This window comes from Stegastes partitus, unplaced genomic scaffold (assembly GCF_000690725.1).
Source record: "Stegastes partitus isolate 25-593 unplaced genomic scaffold, Stegastes_partitus-1.0.2 Scaffold77, whole genome shotgun sequence".
Classification (NCBI taxonomy): domain Eukaryota; kingdom Metazoa; phylum Chordata; class Actinopteri; family Pomacentridae; genus Stegastes; species Stegastes partitus.
In genome coordinates, this window is record NW_007577808.1 from 794,555 (window position 1) to 813,837 (window position 19,283).

Below are 19,283 nucleotides of genomic sequence, written 5' to 3' on the forward strand. Positions count from 1 at the left end.
GTAGCATTTCAAATAAAAAAAACTGGCAGAATAATCAGCTGCTCACAAGTAAAAAAAAATCATGTGTGGCCTTGCTTGTGTGTCAACCAATATAGAGGAAAAGGTATAGAGAGGAAAAAAAAAACAATGTGGCTGTAGCAAACGCATCATCACAGCTTTTTTCAATTCAAATAAATGAGATTTATCTACCGCTGCAACAATAATATACCAATCAGATCAGACAAAAAGTGGATAATTTCACTCTGTGGATGACCAGGAGTAACTTCCCCAACGTCGCCAGTTCATTCTTAATATGCACAGCCTCAAACGAACATACTGACAGTCAAATGTTTTAGCTTTATGCTACTTTTCTGCATTTGAGTAACTGCTCTTCTTTTAAAAAAAACACCCTGAAATTAGAAAATATAACTAAGCCTTGGGAAGTTCCTTTGACCTGATGGGAAACGTGGTGGAAATCAAACATCAGGAGGTGGTGATTATTGTTCAGAAAGTTTATAATAATCAGTATCAAATGTCAAATACAAAGTGTGCCGTTTGCCGAGTAAAATCCAGACGACGTCCAGAAGTAAGAAGGAAGCCAGACAGGCTTCACATTTACAGTATTCTTCACATGTGTATTTTCAAATTTCAGGGCTCTCCAGTTAAAAACATACAAATCAAAACAATGCTAATAATAAGAATTTTGTGAGTTAAAAACATTTGACTGGGAGTACTGGTCACCCCCTCTGTTTCAGCCTGCCTGTCATGACACACCACTCTGACCTCGCCAAGCTCTCTTCACGTACACAAACCTTCAGAGTACTGTAACCTTAAAAAAAAACAACAAAAACAAAAAAACAAAACAACAACAACAAAACCCCTTCGCTGTCTGTTAGCAACATAAAACACATCTCACATGTCCAGCAGTTAGTGGAGCAGCGTCCCTACTACAGATCCGATGACATCCCATTACCGTCTCAAGGGGGAGATAAAAAAAAAGAAAAGTTTAAAAAGAAAAAAAAAAAACACACAAACAATTTTTTTTTTCTTTTCTTTTAAAGGACTGCGCGCAAGCAAAGCAGTTCAGGATAATCTTATCACAGAAACCGATGTCTTTTGTTTTCTGATCTATAAAGCAAGGAAAGGAATGACATGGGGGGAGGGGTTTGTATTTCTGACAAGTTCACACTGGATCTATTTTTTTTTTTTTTTTTTTGCTGATGGTGAAAAGTAAAAATATGCAATCGATAAATCGTATTGTTAGTTTTTCCATAAATAATCACATTTACTACGAAATCACGGAGGATGATTCCCAGGTAAAGGATGTCTAAGAGTTGAAGAGGAGAAGCCGAAAAAACAAGAAAAAGAACTCAAAATGCAAAAAAAAAAAAAAAAAAAATGCTAGGAAGCTAAAGGAGTTTAAGGACATGTCTGTGGCATACAATTCAGTCTTTTATTTTCTTTATATGTACAGATTAGAGGAAAAATTTGTATCTACTTCTATACACTGTTCCATGTAGTTTCTGTCAGTTGACCACTTAGCTTTTTTGTCCGTTACCACGACTACAGTAGTATGAAAATCAAGACGTAATGTCCACTCAAAACGGAGGAATAAAAAAAAATAAAAATAAAAACGTCAACATACTTATTTAGTAATCAACAAAACCAACTTCAGAAGAAAAAAAAAAAAAGAGCTGGTAGCTAAGTGGTCAACCAAGCCTCACCTTTTTAATGTTTTTTTTTTGTATTTTATTTTTTGTTTGTTTTTTTTATTTTTATTTTTTTTAGCATTACGTACATATACAAGTGTAGATAATATAAGTATATATTCATATATACATAATGAGTATGTATATATACCAGTAATGCATTCATTATATATACTTACTTTCTTCACAGATATGTGAAACAGGAGGAGAAAAAAAATGACTTGTTACAAATAAAAAGTTAAAATGAAACAAAATGCAGAAAACAAACCTACTGATAGAAACAATTTGTAAATGCACTTTGCACTATTTTTGTGGATTTTTTTTTAGAAATAATTTTACCTTTTTTTTTTGTAGTTTTTTTTGTTTTGTTTTTTTTAATGTTGTGGGAGATGTGACACTCATTTAAAGTAGGAGTAGTACCCATTGCTACCATTTGAACTTCCTATACTCAGCTCTTGTAGGAGGGACAGGGGGTCGCTGTTCTTTTTCACCTGTTCAGGCCGAACAGCTCGGGGTTTGGGGGGAGCGCGGAGGGCGCTCGCATAAGACATGGTGGGTGGTTTGCTCAAATTTGGAGCCCCCTGGTTGGGTTCTGGGGGAGCCTGTGGCGGCTGTTGCTGTTGCTGTTGTTGTTGTTGTTGCTGCTGCTGCTGCTGCTGCTGCTGCTGCTGCTTGTTATTGGGCATGAGTGGAGGAAACTGGTGCTGCAGGGAGTTGAGGGAGTGTGGATGCGTCTGCTGTGCTGCTGTGGCCTCGGCCTTTACCTGCTCTTCTGTCTGACGAAGCGCCTTGGAAGCTGTCGCACGGAGGAGGAGGCGGCCCAGAATGATAAAAGAAGTAAATGAGAAACAGAACAAAAGCACAAAAACTATTCAAGCAAAAAGGACGTATTGCCTAAAAATACCTACCCAGAAGGTCCCGGTGCTGAGCGAGTGAGCCGGCTCCGTTACATGGAATGTTCTGAAACGGACCGGGACCCCCACCGTTGCTGGGCCACAGGTGCTCGTGTGGGGGGTAACTGTAGGAGGCATGTGGGTGCTGATGATGCTGTATGTGCGGGTGCGGGTGGTCCTGGGGGTCTGCCGGACAGGGCTGGGGCTGCTGGGACAGGGCGTTGTGGGCGTTGGCTGGAGATGGTTCATCTGGGTAGCTGGAGGAGATGCGGCGCTGATAGAGGGGCCGGCCGGGTCCTCTGGGTTCATACTGTGCAGACAGGTAGAGATGGATGGAGGAGAGAAGAGGTGAGAATGAGATATTAAGTAACCCCGGAGGGTTTTCAATACGGCCTTAAAAATAGAGAATGTGTTGGACATGAAAATGGAACAATAGCATCAGTTTTTCACAGAATTTTTTTTAGATACGGAGACATAAAGGAAAGGGAACAACACTCCTCTGAAAGGGTTTGTCATTTTTAGAACTAATAACGGCCTATCACACGTTACACAAGATATTCAATATACACATAAAACTCTCTATGTATGAGGTAATCTGAGCCTCTAACACAAATAACACTGAGATGAAATAAAGTCCAGCGAGCGACTGTTAATGTGGAGAAAACCTGAAAACTAAACTCATTTTTCTTCTTCAGCCTTTCAGCAACACTTCCTAATATGTATTCTGCGTCTGTCAGATTTTTAATTTAAGCCCTTAATTATCCACATTTGCCTGTTGCCACTTAGCACAGAGCGTTTTGATTAGCAGTATGAAACTTCTAATTAAAGAAAATATTGTTTTACAGTTTTACAAGCTAAAGCACGGCTGTTGTGAAAAGATCACGGAGAGAGAGAGAGATTCAACACAGATGTTAAAAACACTTCTATCAGATCCTACGTGCCTCTAACAGACACAACACTGAGATGAGCTGAAGTCAAGCAAGCAGCTGTTCATATTAAAACATTTTAAACATCAAGCAAAACGTTCTTAGAAAATCAGGAGTAGCAGATCTGCAAAAAGCAGTGAACACATTGACAGTGTTTTTATCAGGTCAACTTACTTTAATTTTAAATCTTATCAGAACTGCAGGCATACAAGGAATGTAATGATTAATGTAAGACGTTTACCTCGTCTACATTGTGAAGGGCTGTGGCTGCTGATGTTCTGGGGGACAAAGGGTGGTAGGACTCCTGGTCTGGGCCTTGATTTTGTTGTTGGTGTTGTTGTTGTTGCTGCTGCTGTTGCTGCTGCTGCTGCTGTTGTTGTTGCTGCTGCTGTTGTTGTTGTTGTTGATGTTGTTGCTGCTGCTGCTGCTGCTGCTGGTGCTGATGGTGAAGTTGCATCAGGTGGACTTGCTCCTGCCTGCTGGGATGAGCCATGATGGGCAGTCCGTAAGGAAGGCCGTGGCCCTGATTCCCTAGCAGGTGGTTCTGCTGCGGTGGGCTCACCGACGCGGTTCCGCTTTGGGACCAATGGGCCTCCTGCAGAAGATATTTCACCTGCGAGGGAGGGGGGCTGGCAGACTGAGCTGGTGGCTGATGGGGGTAGCTACCAGTGTTGTACAGGGGGTTCCCCGGGTGCTGCGGTGGCAGAGCTTGGTTATTGAGAAGGCTTTCGTTGAGGAGATCGCGACCTGTGTCATGGGAGTAAAGTCCTGATGGGAAAGGGCCGGCGTGATTGGAGATGGCGGCTAAAGAGGATGAAGGGTCACCTGAGGCACGGGACTGGGATTGGCGGTATTGAAGGAGACGAGACTGAGGTGGGGGTTGCATCTCGGCTGCATCCCTCGGTTCAGGCTGTTCCTGTGGGGTTATCTCTCTCAGGAGGCCCGGGTACCTAGGAGTTAAAAATGGATTTGTTTACACTTGGATTTGGCATCATGGTGGAAAGTTAAGTTAAAGGATTGAGGAGGAAACAAATACAGACAACAGGCAGCAGTTGTTACAATAGAAGTCTCATTTCAATAAGTTATTTAGCTTTTTTTTTATTGAGCGACATGAAAAAGAGTATTTCCAGTGTTTCTATTGGAATCAACTTATCGCACCATTACAAATGACTAATGAAGCACTCTGTTTAGTCTAACCTGGTGAAAGTTGGCCCAGTGGAGGCAGAAGGAACAGCTTCATCATCCATATTGGCACTAAGGCCCCAGCTAGCTGCCCGGAGCAGTTGATGGGGAAAGCGAGCCATGCCGGGCTGAGCGAGGTGGGCAAGCTGTTGGGGCAGAGGAAAGGCGACGCTGCCCTGAAGGAAGGGGCCTGCTGCCTCCCCCCACTGGCCCAGCCTGGCTGCCTGCTGCTGCTGCTGTTGTTGCTGCTGCTGCTGCTGGCTCAGGGCCTCTAGAGCCAAGGGACCCTGGAGATCTGAAAGGGTAACCACAAGATTAGGTTTGGAGTCAATGATTGTGTGTGCTAGGACTGCTGTACACAAAAGAGCTGCAATCTCTTTCAACCAGTTTTCTATGGATAAGTGTCCAGTCATTGATCATGTGAAGGGTACAAACATGCTAATATAACTGCATTCTTCTTTGTATATTCATGCCACCCTTAATTTACAAAATTCTGCCAGAGTGAGGTTCGTCGTCACAATGAAATTCTCTCAAGTTTTTTAAGACGGACTTTGAAGGACACTCAGGATTTACTCTTTAGTGGCTGGAGAAGGACAGCCATCGCTAAACACTTGTACATGAAGTTGAGGAGCTCTGCAGCTCATCTTTAACACAAGAGCACTCTGCATAGGTATGAAGGACATGGAAAGCAGTGCTTGCACCAACTCAGACCTACTGAGTCTGAGGCCACTGCTGCACTGTTCGCATCCGCAAGTACATCAGGGGCCACTAGGATTTGAGTAGCAAAAGTTTGCACTGAGCCCTCCTTTGCAGATGTCTGCGTGCAACCCAGAGTTTGTGTCGGTGTGGTCACAAGAGCAGTAGTGTGTTTGAATGAAACGCTGATCAACTGCGCATTTATTAAACACACCCTCAAAGCGGACTACAAAGTAGCACGATAACTACACATCTGTGGTGTCCGCAGCTGTCTCTGCGTCTCTAAACAAGCGGGAACAATCAAAGCCTGACACTGATGATGCCTATAGGGAAAGATATTCATATGCACTAATGTTTCAGCTGTACGATGGCGCTAACTCAGCCACATCCTGTTTTCCAATTTAATTTAACATTAAATTGCAACGAAAACAATGTACGCCTTGGGATTTAAAAAAATAATATTACATTTAAATCAAACCACAAATGACAATTCATTGTTAAATAATTTCTTCAGTCTCTCAGTTAACATTTATATCATAATGAAGATTGCCATTTCTAGCAATTAAAATCAAAAAAATACATTAATTAAGGCTCTCATTATTGCCTTTTAAGTTAATGTAATGTGTTGCGTAATCAAACTTTAATGTCATCCGCTATCCTTATCATTGAAAATTAATGATGTCACCAGGGGGGAAAAAAATCATTGGTTAACCAGTGACATAAACAACACCAGCTTTATTTACATAGATCAAATACCAAGTAATAATATGGGGAAACATCAATGTAACAGTGCATCTAGACTCGCTATTAGGAGAGAGTGGATGCAGCTACTGATTAGTCTCTACAAACACAGCACACACACACTATTGTAATATCATTTCCAAATATTAAATATCTTGTGTTTTCATTGTTTGTTTTTTTAAATAAAATTAATTACTCAGTGTAAAAGGGAACTTTTAAACAGAGAAAAGCATGTCTATAAAAAGTCACTGTCACACCCAACACTAGATCTTTTCTACTTCCTACCATTAACATGCGATGCTGATGAATTTATTAACTTGCTAAAAATAAACTAGTAATAGGTATTAGTTGTTTAACAAGTGGAAATCCCATTTAGAATTTTAGCTATATGGAAGTTGAGGCAATTACATTTTTGCGAGAAAAAAAAAAAGTGGTTCGACTCACCCAAACCATCTCCCAGGCTTCCATCCTGTCCATCCTCCCCAAAGCTGCTGACCCTGTTATGCTGCGAGAGGCCTGGGTGATGGCCCCCTGGGTGGCCCATTGGAGTCCTAATGGAGCTACTCATCTCCTCCACCCCTCCAGACTCTGGACCATCCAAAGTGGGTGACTGGACAGATCTGTGAGCAGGTATGGGGCCACTGAAGAAGGAAGCGCTGTGGCTTCCACCAGTGTAGGCAGGACTGAGCTGTTGCTGCTGCTGCTGACTCTGCTGGGCTATCCCTGGGTGTTGAGGCTGGTTGACCCGATAAGGAAGCCTAGAGACTGGGTACTGTTGGGGGAAGGTTCTTCCACTGGCAGGATGTGGAGGAAAAGCTGGGCTGGGTGGCGCCAGGTGGTAGTTGAGGGGTCTTTGGGCAGCTGAGGGGTCTTTTCGATGGAGCAGCGCATTGGGAAATCCAACTAGCCCGTCTGTCTGAGAGTCCAGATTTCGACTTTGGCCTGTGTCTAAATCTCCCTGGAACAAAAATTAAACAGCAATCAAACACATGAGCAATGACATTAGAGTTGTTCAGTGCTGCTACCATCACCCAAAAACTATTTCAAACATGTTTCAGCCTTAGGAAAGTTAGTTCTACCTCTACAAAACACATGAACGCCATCAACTTGCCTGTTTTTCCTTCATGTCTGCGGTTTTCCTTTCAGGGGTCTGAAGACGGCTCTGTTCTGACTTTGGACATCCTTCTAATTTACCTAAGACAAGGTCAAAACCAAAAGCACACTTAAACCAGCTGGCTATTCTCTACAGACACTTCCTCTATCTGACGGCATAAAATTGCAGTAATTTGTAATTTCAACATTTAACTTGATGAGGTAAAATAAAATCAAGGCACACCATTTCTGATGGGGTCAGCCTGAAGCTCCTTGTCAGGGCTGGGCTGGCCCATTCCCAGCGGAGACGGGTGTGCCACCCCACTGTAGGGGATGGGGGAGCCTCGATTCTGTGCCTGCAACAGATTGAAGTTGTAGGCCATGGCTGCTGGGTGGCTCATGATGCGAGGGTCCACAGCGAAGCGATTCTGGTAGCCTGGCCAAGGCAACTTAGAAAATGAAAGAAATCATAGATCAGTAACATTCTTTCTGCAGTACATAGAAGAAAGGCTGTTGTGACTTTGCACACGGCCACTTGTCACACGTGGCAAACACATTATTTGGATTGATTTGATGTTAATAAACCTGGGCTGGCAAAGACTAAAATACAGACATTGTAAAATAAATGCAATTATTGATAAAAATATGCAAATACTGTATTTTACACATAATCAGCAGTGCATTGTTACACTACTACTTAAATTGCTGTACTTTAATAGACACTTTCTTATGAAGTAAAATACACCAATCAGCCACAACATTAAATCAACCTGCCTGACACCTAATGTGTAGGACCCCTCCTGTCATCAACAGCTCTGACCTGTTAAGGCGTAAACTCCACTAGACCTGTCCTGAGGTTTTAGGCACCGAGATGTTAGCAGCAGATCCTTCAGTGCTTTACACTGCAAAGTGGGGCCTTTGTAGATCTGACTTGATTTTCCAGCACATTCTACAGATGCTTGAATAGATTGCTATGTGAGGAATCTGGAGGCCAAGTCAACACTCTGAACTCTTTGACATGCTCTCCAAACTGTCCTTGAACAATGATAGCATCAAACTGCCTTCACCGGCTTGCTTCTTCCCATTGTGTAACTACACATTTGTCCTCTGCCGTCCACAGGATGGAAAAGAAAACAGGAGTTACCAGACCAGGGAACCTACTCCAAATGGTTCAGTTCTGATGCTCACCTGCCCATTGTTTTAACCCTATTCAACGCTTACACATCAACATCAAGAACTGACTGCTCACTTGCTGCCTAATATATTCATCAGGTGCTATTCTAACAAGATAATCAATGTAATTCACTTCACCTGTATGTAGTCTTAATACTGCGGCTGATCAGAGTATCATACTTGTATTTATCAGTATGCTACCATAAGTAAAAAAAAAAACTTACAGGCAGGGGCATGGACATGACCATGTTTCCACCGTACACAGCTGGAACGTAGAGGATACTGGCGCCTGTATGAGGATCTATCCTCTGCACTGGACTGGGTGACTTGCCCATGCCAGCTGGTGTGCCACCCAGAGGTGGTGTGAACGCCCGAATAGGGTTTCCCATTAGCACAGCTGGATTGGGTTGAACTGCAACGACAAGAGTTGGCGAAATGATGCCAGTGTAATGGAAACAGTTTGTAACCTCATAGCAGATCCATCTCAGGAATGCCATTCATATCTTGGGCAAAATATAAAAAGCTGATGGTCAAATTATAGTAATCTTGAGATAGAGGGCAGAAAGAAGTGTTTTTTTTTTTAGATCTTTTTAAAGTTTACACTCATGTAGCTGGTTGATAAACTACACTTCTAAGGAGTTGAAACAAACTAATTGTCTTCCTCTAGTCAATACTGTGTAATTCGAGGCTGCTCTCTGATCACTCCGATGGCTTCAATAGCCTCAGGGCTTGATGCATCCATCTGGGCTGCTGCATTAAATCGGCTCATATCAAGCTGTGGAGATGTGCCTTTGTATGTGCATAGAGAGACCTCGTAAAATGAAACAGTGGAAACTATTTTACTGTAGCTCTATTGTAAAAGCTGACCCCAATACACAAAATTTAGTAAAAAGTATATTCATAATCATATATTTCTGGATTTGATATCTTATTTTACCTTAATTTGAAATTGTTGTCATTACTGTCAATATACCAGAAATCAGATCAACTGATAATTGCTTTTTTTTGTTGTTGTTTTTTCTGTGCTTGTACTTAACTATATGTCTACAGTAGAGAATCAGTGACTTACAAAGAATAATAAAGCAATTTGGACATAAAAAGGGCATTTTTCCATATGGTACTGTAAATAATCATCATCAGCAGCAAACATGGGCTGTAGGCTACACTCACCATATCCCTCAGGTGGAAGGTGCTCTGTGTGGTTTGCATGTTTCCCCTGCAAGACAAAACAACGATTAGTTATAAAGAAAGACTAAGAGTCCATAGGAGCCAAATGGAGAAGAAAAAGTCAGCAAGGGGTAGAGCACGGATGAGTGGGCAGCAAATACACTATGATAAGCAATTGAACAATAAGCCTGGCAACTGTATAGAAATATAAGAACTGGGGGTGCAGTAGTTGTTGTAGTATGGTCCCTCTTGTCCCACATCTGTCAAAACAGCTTTATGAGCAACAACTCATCAGTGATGGGGGGATGCAGGAATTAAGCTGGCTGGCAAATGACGCTAAATGAATCCACAATGTGTGATGTGGATGTTTTCTGCTCTTATACACACAGTGAAGCTTGTGATTTTGTTGCAAAGGAGCGATTTGCTTTTAAACTTATATAAATCCAACATACAAGTTTAGTAGCATCACACTTTTCCAGCTGGTTCACTCATTCAAGTTTTGTAAATTGCAAATTACACGGAAATTTCCACAGCGTCTCTGTGGTTCCCAAATTACGGAGGGTGAACAATTGCCCACTGAAATACAACGTGTCCACTCAAGGTTTGCCACGTTTATTCACACAACAAACCTCTCACGGTGACCGCTTCCCTTGTAAACCACAGATCTAATTAACATTAGTGACAGCACTTAAATGAAAGGGCCATAAGTAAAGGATTACATCAATAAAGCCCATTAAAAGGCCGACGCTAGCAATTAATCTGTCCTACAAACAGTCGTAACCTGTAGTCCAAACTCTATTAAAAAGAGTTACTGCAATATAAAATATTCCTTAATTACAAAAATGGCTGTTGTTATTAATCCTGGATCAATTTTGTACATTTCTTTTTTAATGCTTTCACAAGTTAAGACAATCTAACTATAAATGACAATCACTTAGATCCACAATTCATTTCTTCACTTAAAACAGAAGCCGTTTCTTCCCAATACAGTTCCATCCACTGTACGTGTGCACAGACAGTTCGAAGGGAATTAGCATCAAGTGACACGTCTACACATGGATGACAAAGACGTACAAGACGTGCACACAAAGACAGACACGCAACAGTGAGCTCGCATGAGACCTCTCTGTACCTGCGCCGAGGTGGACCCTATCTGCTGTATTATTCACCCGTTACAAGCAAGCGTACACAACAATCTACTTTGAGCTCTGTCAGCGACTGGTTGTGTAGGATGCAGTCTTTCCCAGTTCAGTGTGGTGTTAACAGATTGTAGTCGACAGCGGGTTAGAGTCCTCGGAGGAGGTAGAAACTAATGACCGTATCCTTTCTATAAGATCCACTACGTTGCCGTGGTGATAAAGATGGAATTAATTATGTTTTTGGTGTTGAACAAGTCATATTACAAGAAAAACAGTGATTCAATTAAATGATTAAGCCTACAAAGTATTTTGAAAAAGTGTTAAAAAAATCAACTGAATCAACTGAGCAGTCGACATAATAATATAATAAATACAACTACAGCCTGAAATATAGTCAAAAGACTTAAACACAACTGAGCATAACAGAGCTGAAATGTTAAAGTAAAAGCCCTTCTATATATCCAAACAAAACATGTGTTAATGTAAAGGCTAAGACCACGTGTCAACCACAAAAAACACTAATATTTCAAAAGAGGAATTTAAGAACGAGGCTGAAAACGTCAGAATCCAGCATAAGAAAATGTTCAGACAGATAGAATCGCTAAGTTGAAACCACTCTAAGAGGCAGAGCTGAGGTACCAATCAAAAAAAATTAGTTCAGCAATCAAACAATCTGCCAAGGCCTTATTCCCTTCAGTCTCAGTTTGTTACACAGAGTAAAGCCAATGTTTATGGGTCCCTAAAATATGGTTCTACTTGTGAGGTAGCGTGGCCGCCAGCTTGAGCTGAGGAGCAGCCAAAAGAGACCATCATAGACAACGGGAGAGATATCCGATACTTTTATTCCATTTATAAAAAGATTTAATCCAACATGGCATCTTTAGCATTGGCACGGCAGAGAAACAGAAAAGTGCCTGATGTAAAAATCCGGTTTAGCAGAATGTCATCACTTTGCAATAATACACCAGATTTGCATTTATTCCACAGGTTAGCAAGAGGAGAGCCCCCTTCCTAAAAAACTGACTGAGGTCTGGCCATTTGTAGCAGCAGCAGCAGCTTCGCCTGGCTGCTATTTTAAGGAGTAACATTAACTGAGCAATGCCAGACACACTGGACTGAAACTGGTGCCTATACTCCACCACTGTGGTTATTTGATCTCATCATAGATCGACTGCTGTAAAGCGTCCTCTGAAAGTATGAGTCGAATACCCGAAGGATTTCACTGAAAATGTATCTCATATGATCAATTCTTCACCAAACAGCAGGAGTTTGCTATAAAGGAAGAGCATTGCTTACTGGATGCTAGATAAACTAAATGATTGTATATTGACCGTCATGCACAGGATTTTGTTGCAAAAATGAAAACAAAAGACAAAAATTGCTCTACTTGACTCAATGGAATCCTGGTTAGTGTAGTAGTGATGTATTACTGCACCAGTGCTGCAAAACCCTGGTATTACAAAAAAAATGGTTTTCATCATTTTATTAGTATAATACTTTAAGAAAACCAGTGTTTAAATAGAAGCCAAATTGTCTTGTATTCGTGTGTGTTTGCAGTGCTCTGCTTCCACTCTCTGCGAGCACAGTGGGCGTTCCAACTGCTTATTTTTCTCTGATAAGCACACAGCAGCTTTCATGGTGACAGAATGAGGTATAGCTTGAAACACGTACGCTCGCCGACCATCCGTGGATTGTCCACAAAGTAGACGTGCAAAGCAAAACGTGGCATCATTTTGCTGACTACCCGCAAAGACCTTTTATCTTGAGGGAGCCAATATGTCAGACTTTGGAAAAGCGTCTTGCTGACAGACAGGCTGACTTGTTTAACGTCATCGAAATGTGACAGGTTAGCAAAAGTGATAGATAACGTGCCCATTCCAGACAGATGAGTGTGCTTTAAGTTGTGACAAGCACACTTTTTAAGTTAAAAATGATGGACTGCATTCAGGCAGAAAGCGTCGCAGTGGTAGATTAAGATACACATTAAAGTACAACTGATATTATTTATCCTTCAAAAATGTAAAGAGCTGATCAAATGTATAAACACAAAAGCTTGCATTGCCACTATCAAAGTATATTCTGTTTAAAATTTTAGGTTCCATGTTCTATCAGCTATTATTATAATCCAAAGAGGTTCAATACAGACTGAAATGGGGGGACATGTACGCTCAAGAACATATGCTAAGAGGAAGTCAGACATACTAGACTACAAAACTATAAAAAGCTTTTTGATATGAGACATAATTCAACACGAGTGCCACAGTCTTGCACCAAAACACCATCTGTGGCAGATAACAGAAATGTGAAGTCAACTGAAGCACAGAAGCGTCTGGTGACATGAACGCCTAACAATGACCGTGCAGCACGCTTTGTTTTTCAATGAGCGTGTTTCACAAGGAATTGCAACTACAAATGTTCTCTTGACTCGTACACCTTTGAAATATCAGCTGATTGACACTCAGAGTGGATTTTTTCCCCCACAATGGTCAGATGGAAAAATTTTTTAAAAAGTGTTAAATTGATTTACAGCCAGTTCTTTTGTTCTCACCACTACAATAGCTAGGACAGCTGAATGCTAGAACTTGGAAATGCACAGGAGTTAATGTATTAGCAAAACAGTGGTAGATGTGAAGTTGCACTGAAGCAATCACATTCAACCCAACAACAAAGGTTTCATCAGAAAGAAATGATTGTTAGATGCCTTTTAACATTTGGAGAATTACTCATATTATTATTAATTTGCATCTGAATGAACAGTGGGTGCACCAAAAGCGTACAAAGACACCGAGAATGGTGTGACCTTTAAATAAGCACCAAGCAGGATACGCTGGTGGAAACAATATATTGCATATTTTATATATGTGCATATACATATGGGGAGAGAGAGAGAGGCAAGAAGACTGTGCGTCTCTACAGCTGACTGATACAGCGGAGCTGTGGCTCATTAGGCTCAGTGGGTGACGGCAGCAGGTTGGCAGCTGTGGTGATTTGGTTAACCTTTACCTCAGGGCAAGCAGGCAGGACAGACAGAAAGACACACAAAGACATTTCAACCTGAGCTAAACAATTAAATAACAGATCCATCCGCCAAACCTGCTATGCTAATTTCCTATCTGTGTTGTTTCCTTTTTTCCAGGGGCTGAAATGAATGATCATACAATTATTTCCTGTGGCGAAAATTAAATCGGGACGCATTAATGGATATGTGCTTTGTTCACGCACATACAAAGCTTTTATCATTTTTCATCTCGAAAAACAAAAAGCACTCAATTTATTTCTGAAAATTTGTTTACCAGTTCCATAAACCAATAGGTGGTTACCTAACGTATCACACTAACATAGAAAATGTTAACAGTCTGAATTTCATTTACCATTGTGGTTACCAAACTTTTCAAACAATCCAGACACCTCAAGCCACCAAACATACACTATAACACATATTTACAGACATTTCTGTTTAAATTATTACATTAGAATATTGTATCAACATTATGTTAGCAATATACACAAGATAAATAAAGTGGCACTGAATACTAAAACCAACAGGTGCTCTGAATGTTTAGATATATATGTAACTGAAAATTAGCAATGAATTCAATGAAATACTCTAACTTCTAAAGCTCATTTTTATCTTTTAAGATATGCTTAAACTCACAGTGTACAAGTACAAATGAGACAAAAAGAAGCACTTGCTAATTTGGTTTAAGAGGGCCAGATAACAGATATATGATGTTGTGAATGCACAGTACCGCAGATGGTGATGGATATGGGTTTTCAGGTTTGTCCGTCAGGCAGAGAGCCGCTCAGCTAGGTTTGTTGGCTCAGATTCAGTTGTCTCAGACTGTGGTCTGTTTACTGTGTTAAGTCTACCACTGCTTGCTCTGACGTCACCATTTTTCGGACTGCTGAGCTCCTAAAACACTTCCAAGCTGATAAGCGTGTTGTGTCACTATGACAAACAGCAGAAGTGGCATAACTACATATCAAACACTTTCTAATTTTGAGATTTACTGCATTGCATAAAATGTAGTTAAATTGATGACATCTTTAATGTAGTAAGATGTACATTAAGTGAACAATACAATAAGTCCTCTGGCCTCAAGGCATATGGTGTATGCTCTGCTCCACCTGTTTCTTTTATTTCTACGGCTTCCATAATGTGAACCTTCTTTTTCAGATTTCTATTGTTTAATGCCAGGATTTTTAAGCCACAAATTGAAAATGCCTGAGAAAAAACAGAGGAAGCTGTGCCAACTGTGCCCTCCCTCCTGAGAGACACCTTACCTTAGGGGGTGACTGCTGCTGCTGCTGTTGCTGTGGACCCGGCTTGTTGGAGGCGGGCTGTGCATGCTGAGGATGTGGATGATGGTGGGGATGGAGAGCCTGCGAAGAGGAGTGGTGTCCTTGCAGGGGCCTGAGGGCACGGGGGATGAACTCTGGGGCCAGTGGGTTGAGGACGTAGGTCTTCTTGAGCTCCAGGGCCTCCAGCTGTGCCTTGATCTGCTCAAAGGTGATGCCATGTAGGCTCGTGTTTTCATGGCAGATGGAAATAAAGTGCTCCCAGAATTTTCTAGAAATGGAAAAAGCGGGAAATAAAAGATGAGTTTTCCGTCTATTCTCTTGCATCTTGTTTGGACCGAGTGTTTTGTGGATTATCTTCTGAACATTTCCTGCTTGCAGTGAAGGAAATTACTCCTTGGGGGCTGAACGTAACAGATCAAGACTGTTAAAGATAGAACTTGGAAAAAGCTTGTTTATAGAGTAAAGAGTACAGGGGAGAGGAAAAATCAAATAAAGGGAAATCTAATCCTGCAATATTATTGTGCTAATGTTTGTTGCACAATCTTTTTCATTGGCATATCAAATAATAGCATTGTACTTCTTTTGAGTTGCAAAATGTGCACTTAATTGTGTGCAGAGGTGCAAGCCTTTTGCATTTCAGTACCAACCTGTTGAGAATATTTGCGGTTTAATTCGATGCCGTTTCACATAATGTATGTTTTAACATTAGAATATAGTAGCAAGGGAATTTAAAGATTCAATTCAGATTCTTGGTGTCAAAGTAAGATTCTGAATCGATTCTAAATGATTCTTGACTCAAAAAGACAAAAAAAATGGCACTGTATATTGACTGAAGTCAGAGCGTTAACTAAAATTATTATAAACATACATTTATTTAACTGAGTCAGAATCACTGAGAACTACAATTCTTATGAGAGTTATATGGGAGTTTTTTGGGGTTTTTTTTGGCCCACCCACCCCTAAAAGCTGCAGCTTGTCACACCGTCACTTCATAAAACTGATTCAATACAGACCCACCAACACCAAAAAACGGGGAACAAAATGCCCTTAATCTTTAGTCCTTGCTCATCAAAGCAACTCCCTATTGACTACATCCCTATTGACTGTATCCTTCTTCAGCTACTTCCCTGACCTAGACCTTTTCGTTTCAGGAGATACAGTCTTGGAAAAACTATGCATCCGTTCTGAACACATCAATTTTACAGGTCTTTGCCTGCAGGCTGACATTTGCAAACAACCAAACTGTGAAATTCTTGACATGTTGCACCGTCTCGTACAGACAAAACACTGTTTCTATGGAGATGTCTGCAGCGGCGGTCTAAACACACTCAAGCAGAGAAAGGGGTTGGCAGCCAATGGCGACCTACTCATGATTACATGAAATATTATGATAGCTCAGTATATGGGGGGGGGGGGGGGGGGGAAATACAGAGGCGTCCACATGTAACATAAACAAACTGGTCAGATTTTACTTATTAACTTTGATACGTTACATTTATTTGACCAACTGGGACTGATGTCATGTGTCTGTCTAATAACTATAGTGAACAGATAAGAAATCAGGTAACATCAATATAATAATTTAAGATCAAATAACAAAGATCATCTGGTTAGGAGTCACGATGTTTACCTGCAGCGCCCAACAGAGCACAGTGCTATGGGGTCTCCCACGACTGCGACCAGGGACTGAGCTCTGGTGATGGCCGTGTTGAGTAGCTTGTAGTTGGACAAGAAGCCATAGTCGAGATCCTCTGTGGAGTCCTCAACGAGCTGCTCTTTGCGCTTGATGGCCGTCTGCTTGTGCTTGCAGGTGTGCCGTGTCCGCACCGTGCTGAGGAACAGCACCCGGAACTGTTTACCTGCAAACAAATTTTAACAAAATACGAATTATTATGAAGTTTCAAAGCACTCTGAAAAGCACCAAACCTCAAAAGCATATATTGAAAAAAAAGCAAAGACCATTTTTAAATCATTGCCAAAAAGTTAGCACCAACTCAAATTCTTAATTAGCTTCCTAGATGTTAGATATCAGTGGAAACTGGAGCTATTTGCCTGCTGTTTTAATTAGCTAATTTTGTCATACTGTTTCAAGTGTTTTAACAAAAAATAAAGGGAGCAAAATCACTAGAAATTACTAGATAGGGAAAAAAAGCTATGGTAATAACAGACAATTACGATAGAGGCTTTGGACCGAACGCAAACACGAGTTTTTCTCTGTGCATGCGTCAACGTGTTTCATGTGTGATTCATGAGGGAGCTAATGACCTATAGAAAGCAGCTGGATGCAATACAAGTGGGAGCTGCGTGAAGCTGAGGCAGAGGACAGACTGAGAAATTTTACTGTACAGTCTCCCTCTAGTGAGATTTAATAATATATGGTACAACATCCCCACTGATAAATTACAGTGGAAGATTGCATGCATTTGCCTTTTGAATGTCTCTTACTTTGAGCATGATTTTGATTGCAGATAGACATTATCATCGACAGCTTTGTGGTGAAATATTAATGAAGCCCTTGGGGATTTCAGGTTTTGGATTTCTTTGTGTTTCTGGTTGCCTGACCAGGACTACCTTCTTAGAATTTATAATTTCCTATTCTTTTGATCCCTAAGGTAAACCTGATACCCTCAAATTCTAAGGCTGTAAATAATAAATGTTCTGTAGATGCATACATGCAGGACACCGCCAAAGCCTGTCAAAACATTAATATAGTGGTTTATTGATATAACACTAGTTTTCTGTATAATTTCAGTCACATAGATGTAGTTCCTTAATACAATCCATACAAAACAAGGGCACGCTTGTTAACATGTTTTCTCACCTTGGACATTGAGCACTCTTTCCACGCTGACTTCAGGCATTCGCTTCTTTCGGAGCTCAGCACGAATGCGGAACACCTGGTCAGCGTACGGTGACACCACCCCAATGCTGCCTTCATCCAGCTTGCCCCAGGCCACTGGCCACTTCTTACGCAACTCCTCTACCCGCTCTACGATCTCAAACACCTGAGGAGATAGACAGGGCAGGTTAGAGATGTTACATTTAAGACTTCTTGTGATCTTTGCAAGACCACTTTAATGAAATGGAAGACATCAAGCTTACAAAATGTCCAAAGCCATTTCCTCTTTTTTTTCTTTAGCTGGTTAAGTTTCAACCAGATGAAACATAAGGCTTAAAAAGACTTAAAAACAACAAAGCCACAACTTGCAAGAAACTGATAGAACAGTGATGCCACAAACTGAATGAGGAAAAATTTCAAATAACATGAAACATGCACATGTAAAAATATGTATAAATACTTGACCAATAACATTCTAATTACAATAATGTTTGTCTTTCACAGTAATTTGTTGTACTGTCACACTGAGCTACATTCTTCCACAAGACTTTAAGCAACAGAACTAAACAAAATATTTAAAAAATGTCAGTTTTAACTAAACAATGTTTGGTGCATCATTTCCCCTCAACAAAGTCTCCTGACTGATGGTCTTTTTTACAATGAACCTAAGGTGATGCGACCTAACGCTATCTCGATGAAGTAATGTTTCATTAAAAAATTTGCGCTCTTGGTCGTACGTTCTTTATGGTTGAAGTCTGCCATCTTGGCTGCAGTAAGGTCACAAAGACTTTAAACTAAATAGAATTCTCATTTGCGTTAGTGGTCATATTTTTTACAAGCACTGATTGTTGAATTTAAGCACTTAATTGCTATTTTCAAGGACAATTAAGGCCTTCATTTTGAATAAATGTACTTAAACCAGTTTAGGAATCTGAGGAAACCCTGACTGGAGGAGAAAGAGGCGACAATGAGGCGAGAAATCCATGTTCTCTTCACATCCTGGTCCCTGCGCATATCCTGATGTAAGAAGAACCGTGTGAAGTCAGGGACTAAGTGATATTTTCCATCCAGGTTAAAAGGCAACAGTGGGGGACAAAATATCTAAAGAACAAAGGCTGCATGTTCTATATAGCACTGAGGCATCAAAGTCGACCCATAAAATAGGAAGCTATGGATTAATAACAGAGGAAGTGCTGTGAACCCCTTGAGATAAAGGCTGACCAACAAATGCATCATCATACCCTGATGAACAGCCTGCAGTATGAAATGTTCCCAATAAATTCATATTTGGTTTACCGACCAATAGGCTTAGTGTCACATCTGCACTCTGATTTTGACTGAAGTTCCCATAACAGGTGAGCTTCCCATGGGAGTAACTTTTGAGTCTCAAGCATGGATTTCATGTTGCCTAAAATTTAGCTTTTGAGTCTCTATTGTTATTTTTG

The 19,283-nt window shown here is 40.8% G+C and overlaps 1 protein-coding gene across 1 annotated transcript in view; it reads right to left on the reverse strand.

Annotated features, from left to right (window-relative positions):
• Window positions 1-476: 476 nt before the first annotated feature.
• helz (helicase with zinc finger) overlaps window positions 477-19,283 on the reverse strand; it is a 56,529-nt gene continuing 37,722 nt past the window's right edge. The window contains exons 22-33 of the mRNA XM_008276603.1: window positions 17,821-18,004; window positions 16,630-16,858; window positions 14,982-15,267; window positions 9,562-9,607; window positions 8,616-8,803; window positions 7,463-7,667; window positions 7,238-7,320; window positions 6,571-7,084; window positions 4,705-4,984; window positions 3,749-4,457; window positions 2,597-2,891; window positions 477-2,484 (exon numbers count right to left, since the gene is read on the reverse strand). Of these exons, the coding sequence (XP_008274825.1) occupies window positions 2,087-2,484; window positions 2,597-2,891; window positions 3,749-4,457; window positions 4,705-4,984; window positions 6,571-7,084; window positions 7,238-7,320; window positions 7,463-7,667; window positions 8,616-8,803; window positions 9,562-9,607; window positions 14,982-15,267; window positions 16,630-16,858; window positions 17,821-18,004 (3,417 nt within the window). The 3' untranslated portion in view covers window positions 477-2,086. The remainder of the gene's footprint in view (window positions 2,485-2,596; window positions 2,892-3,748; window positions 4,458-4,704; window positions 4,985-6,570; window positions 7,085-7,237; window positions 7,321-7,462; window positions 7,668-8,615; window positions 8,804-9,561; window positions 9,608-14,981; window positions 15,268-16,629; window positions 16,859-17,820; window positions 18,005-19,283) is intronic.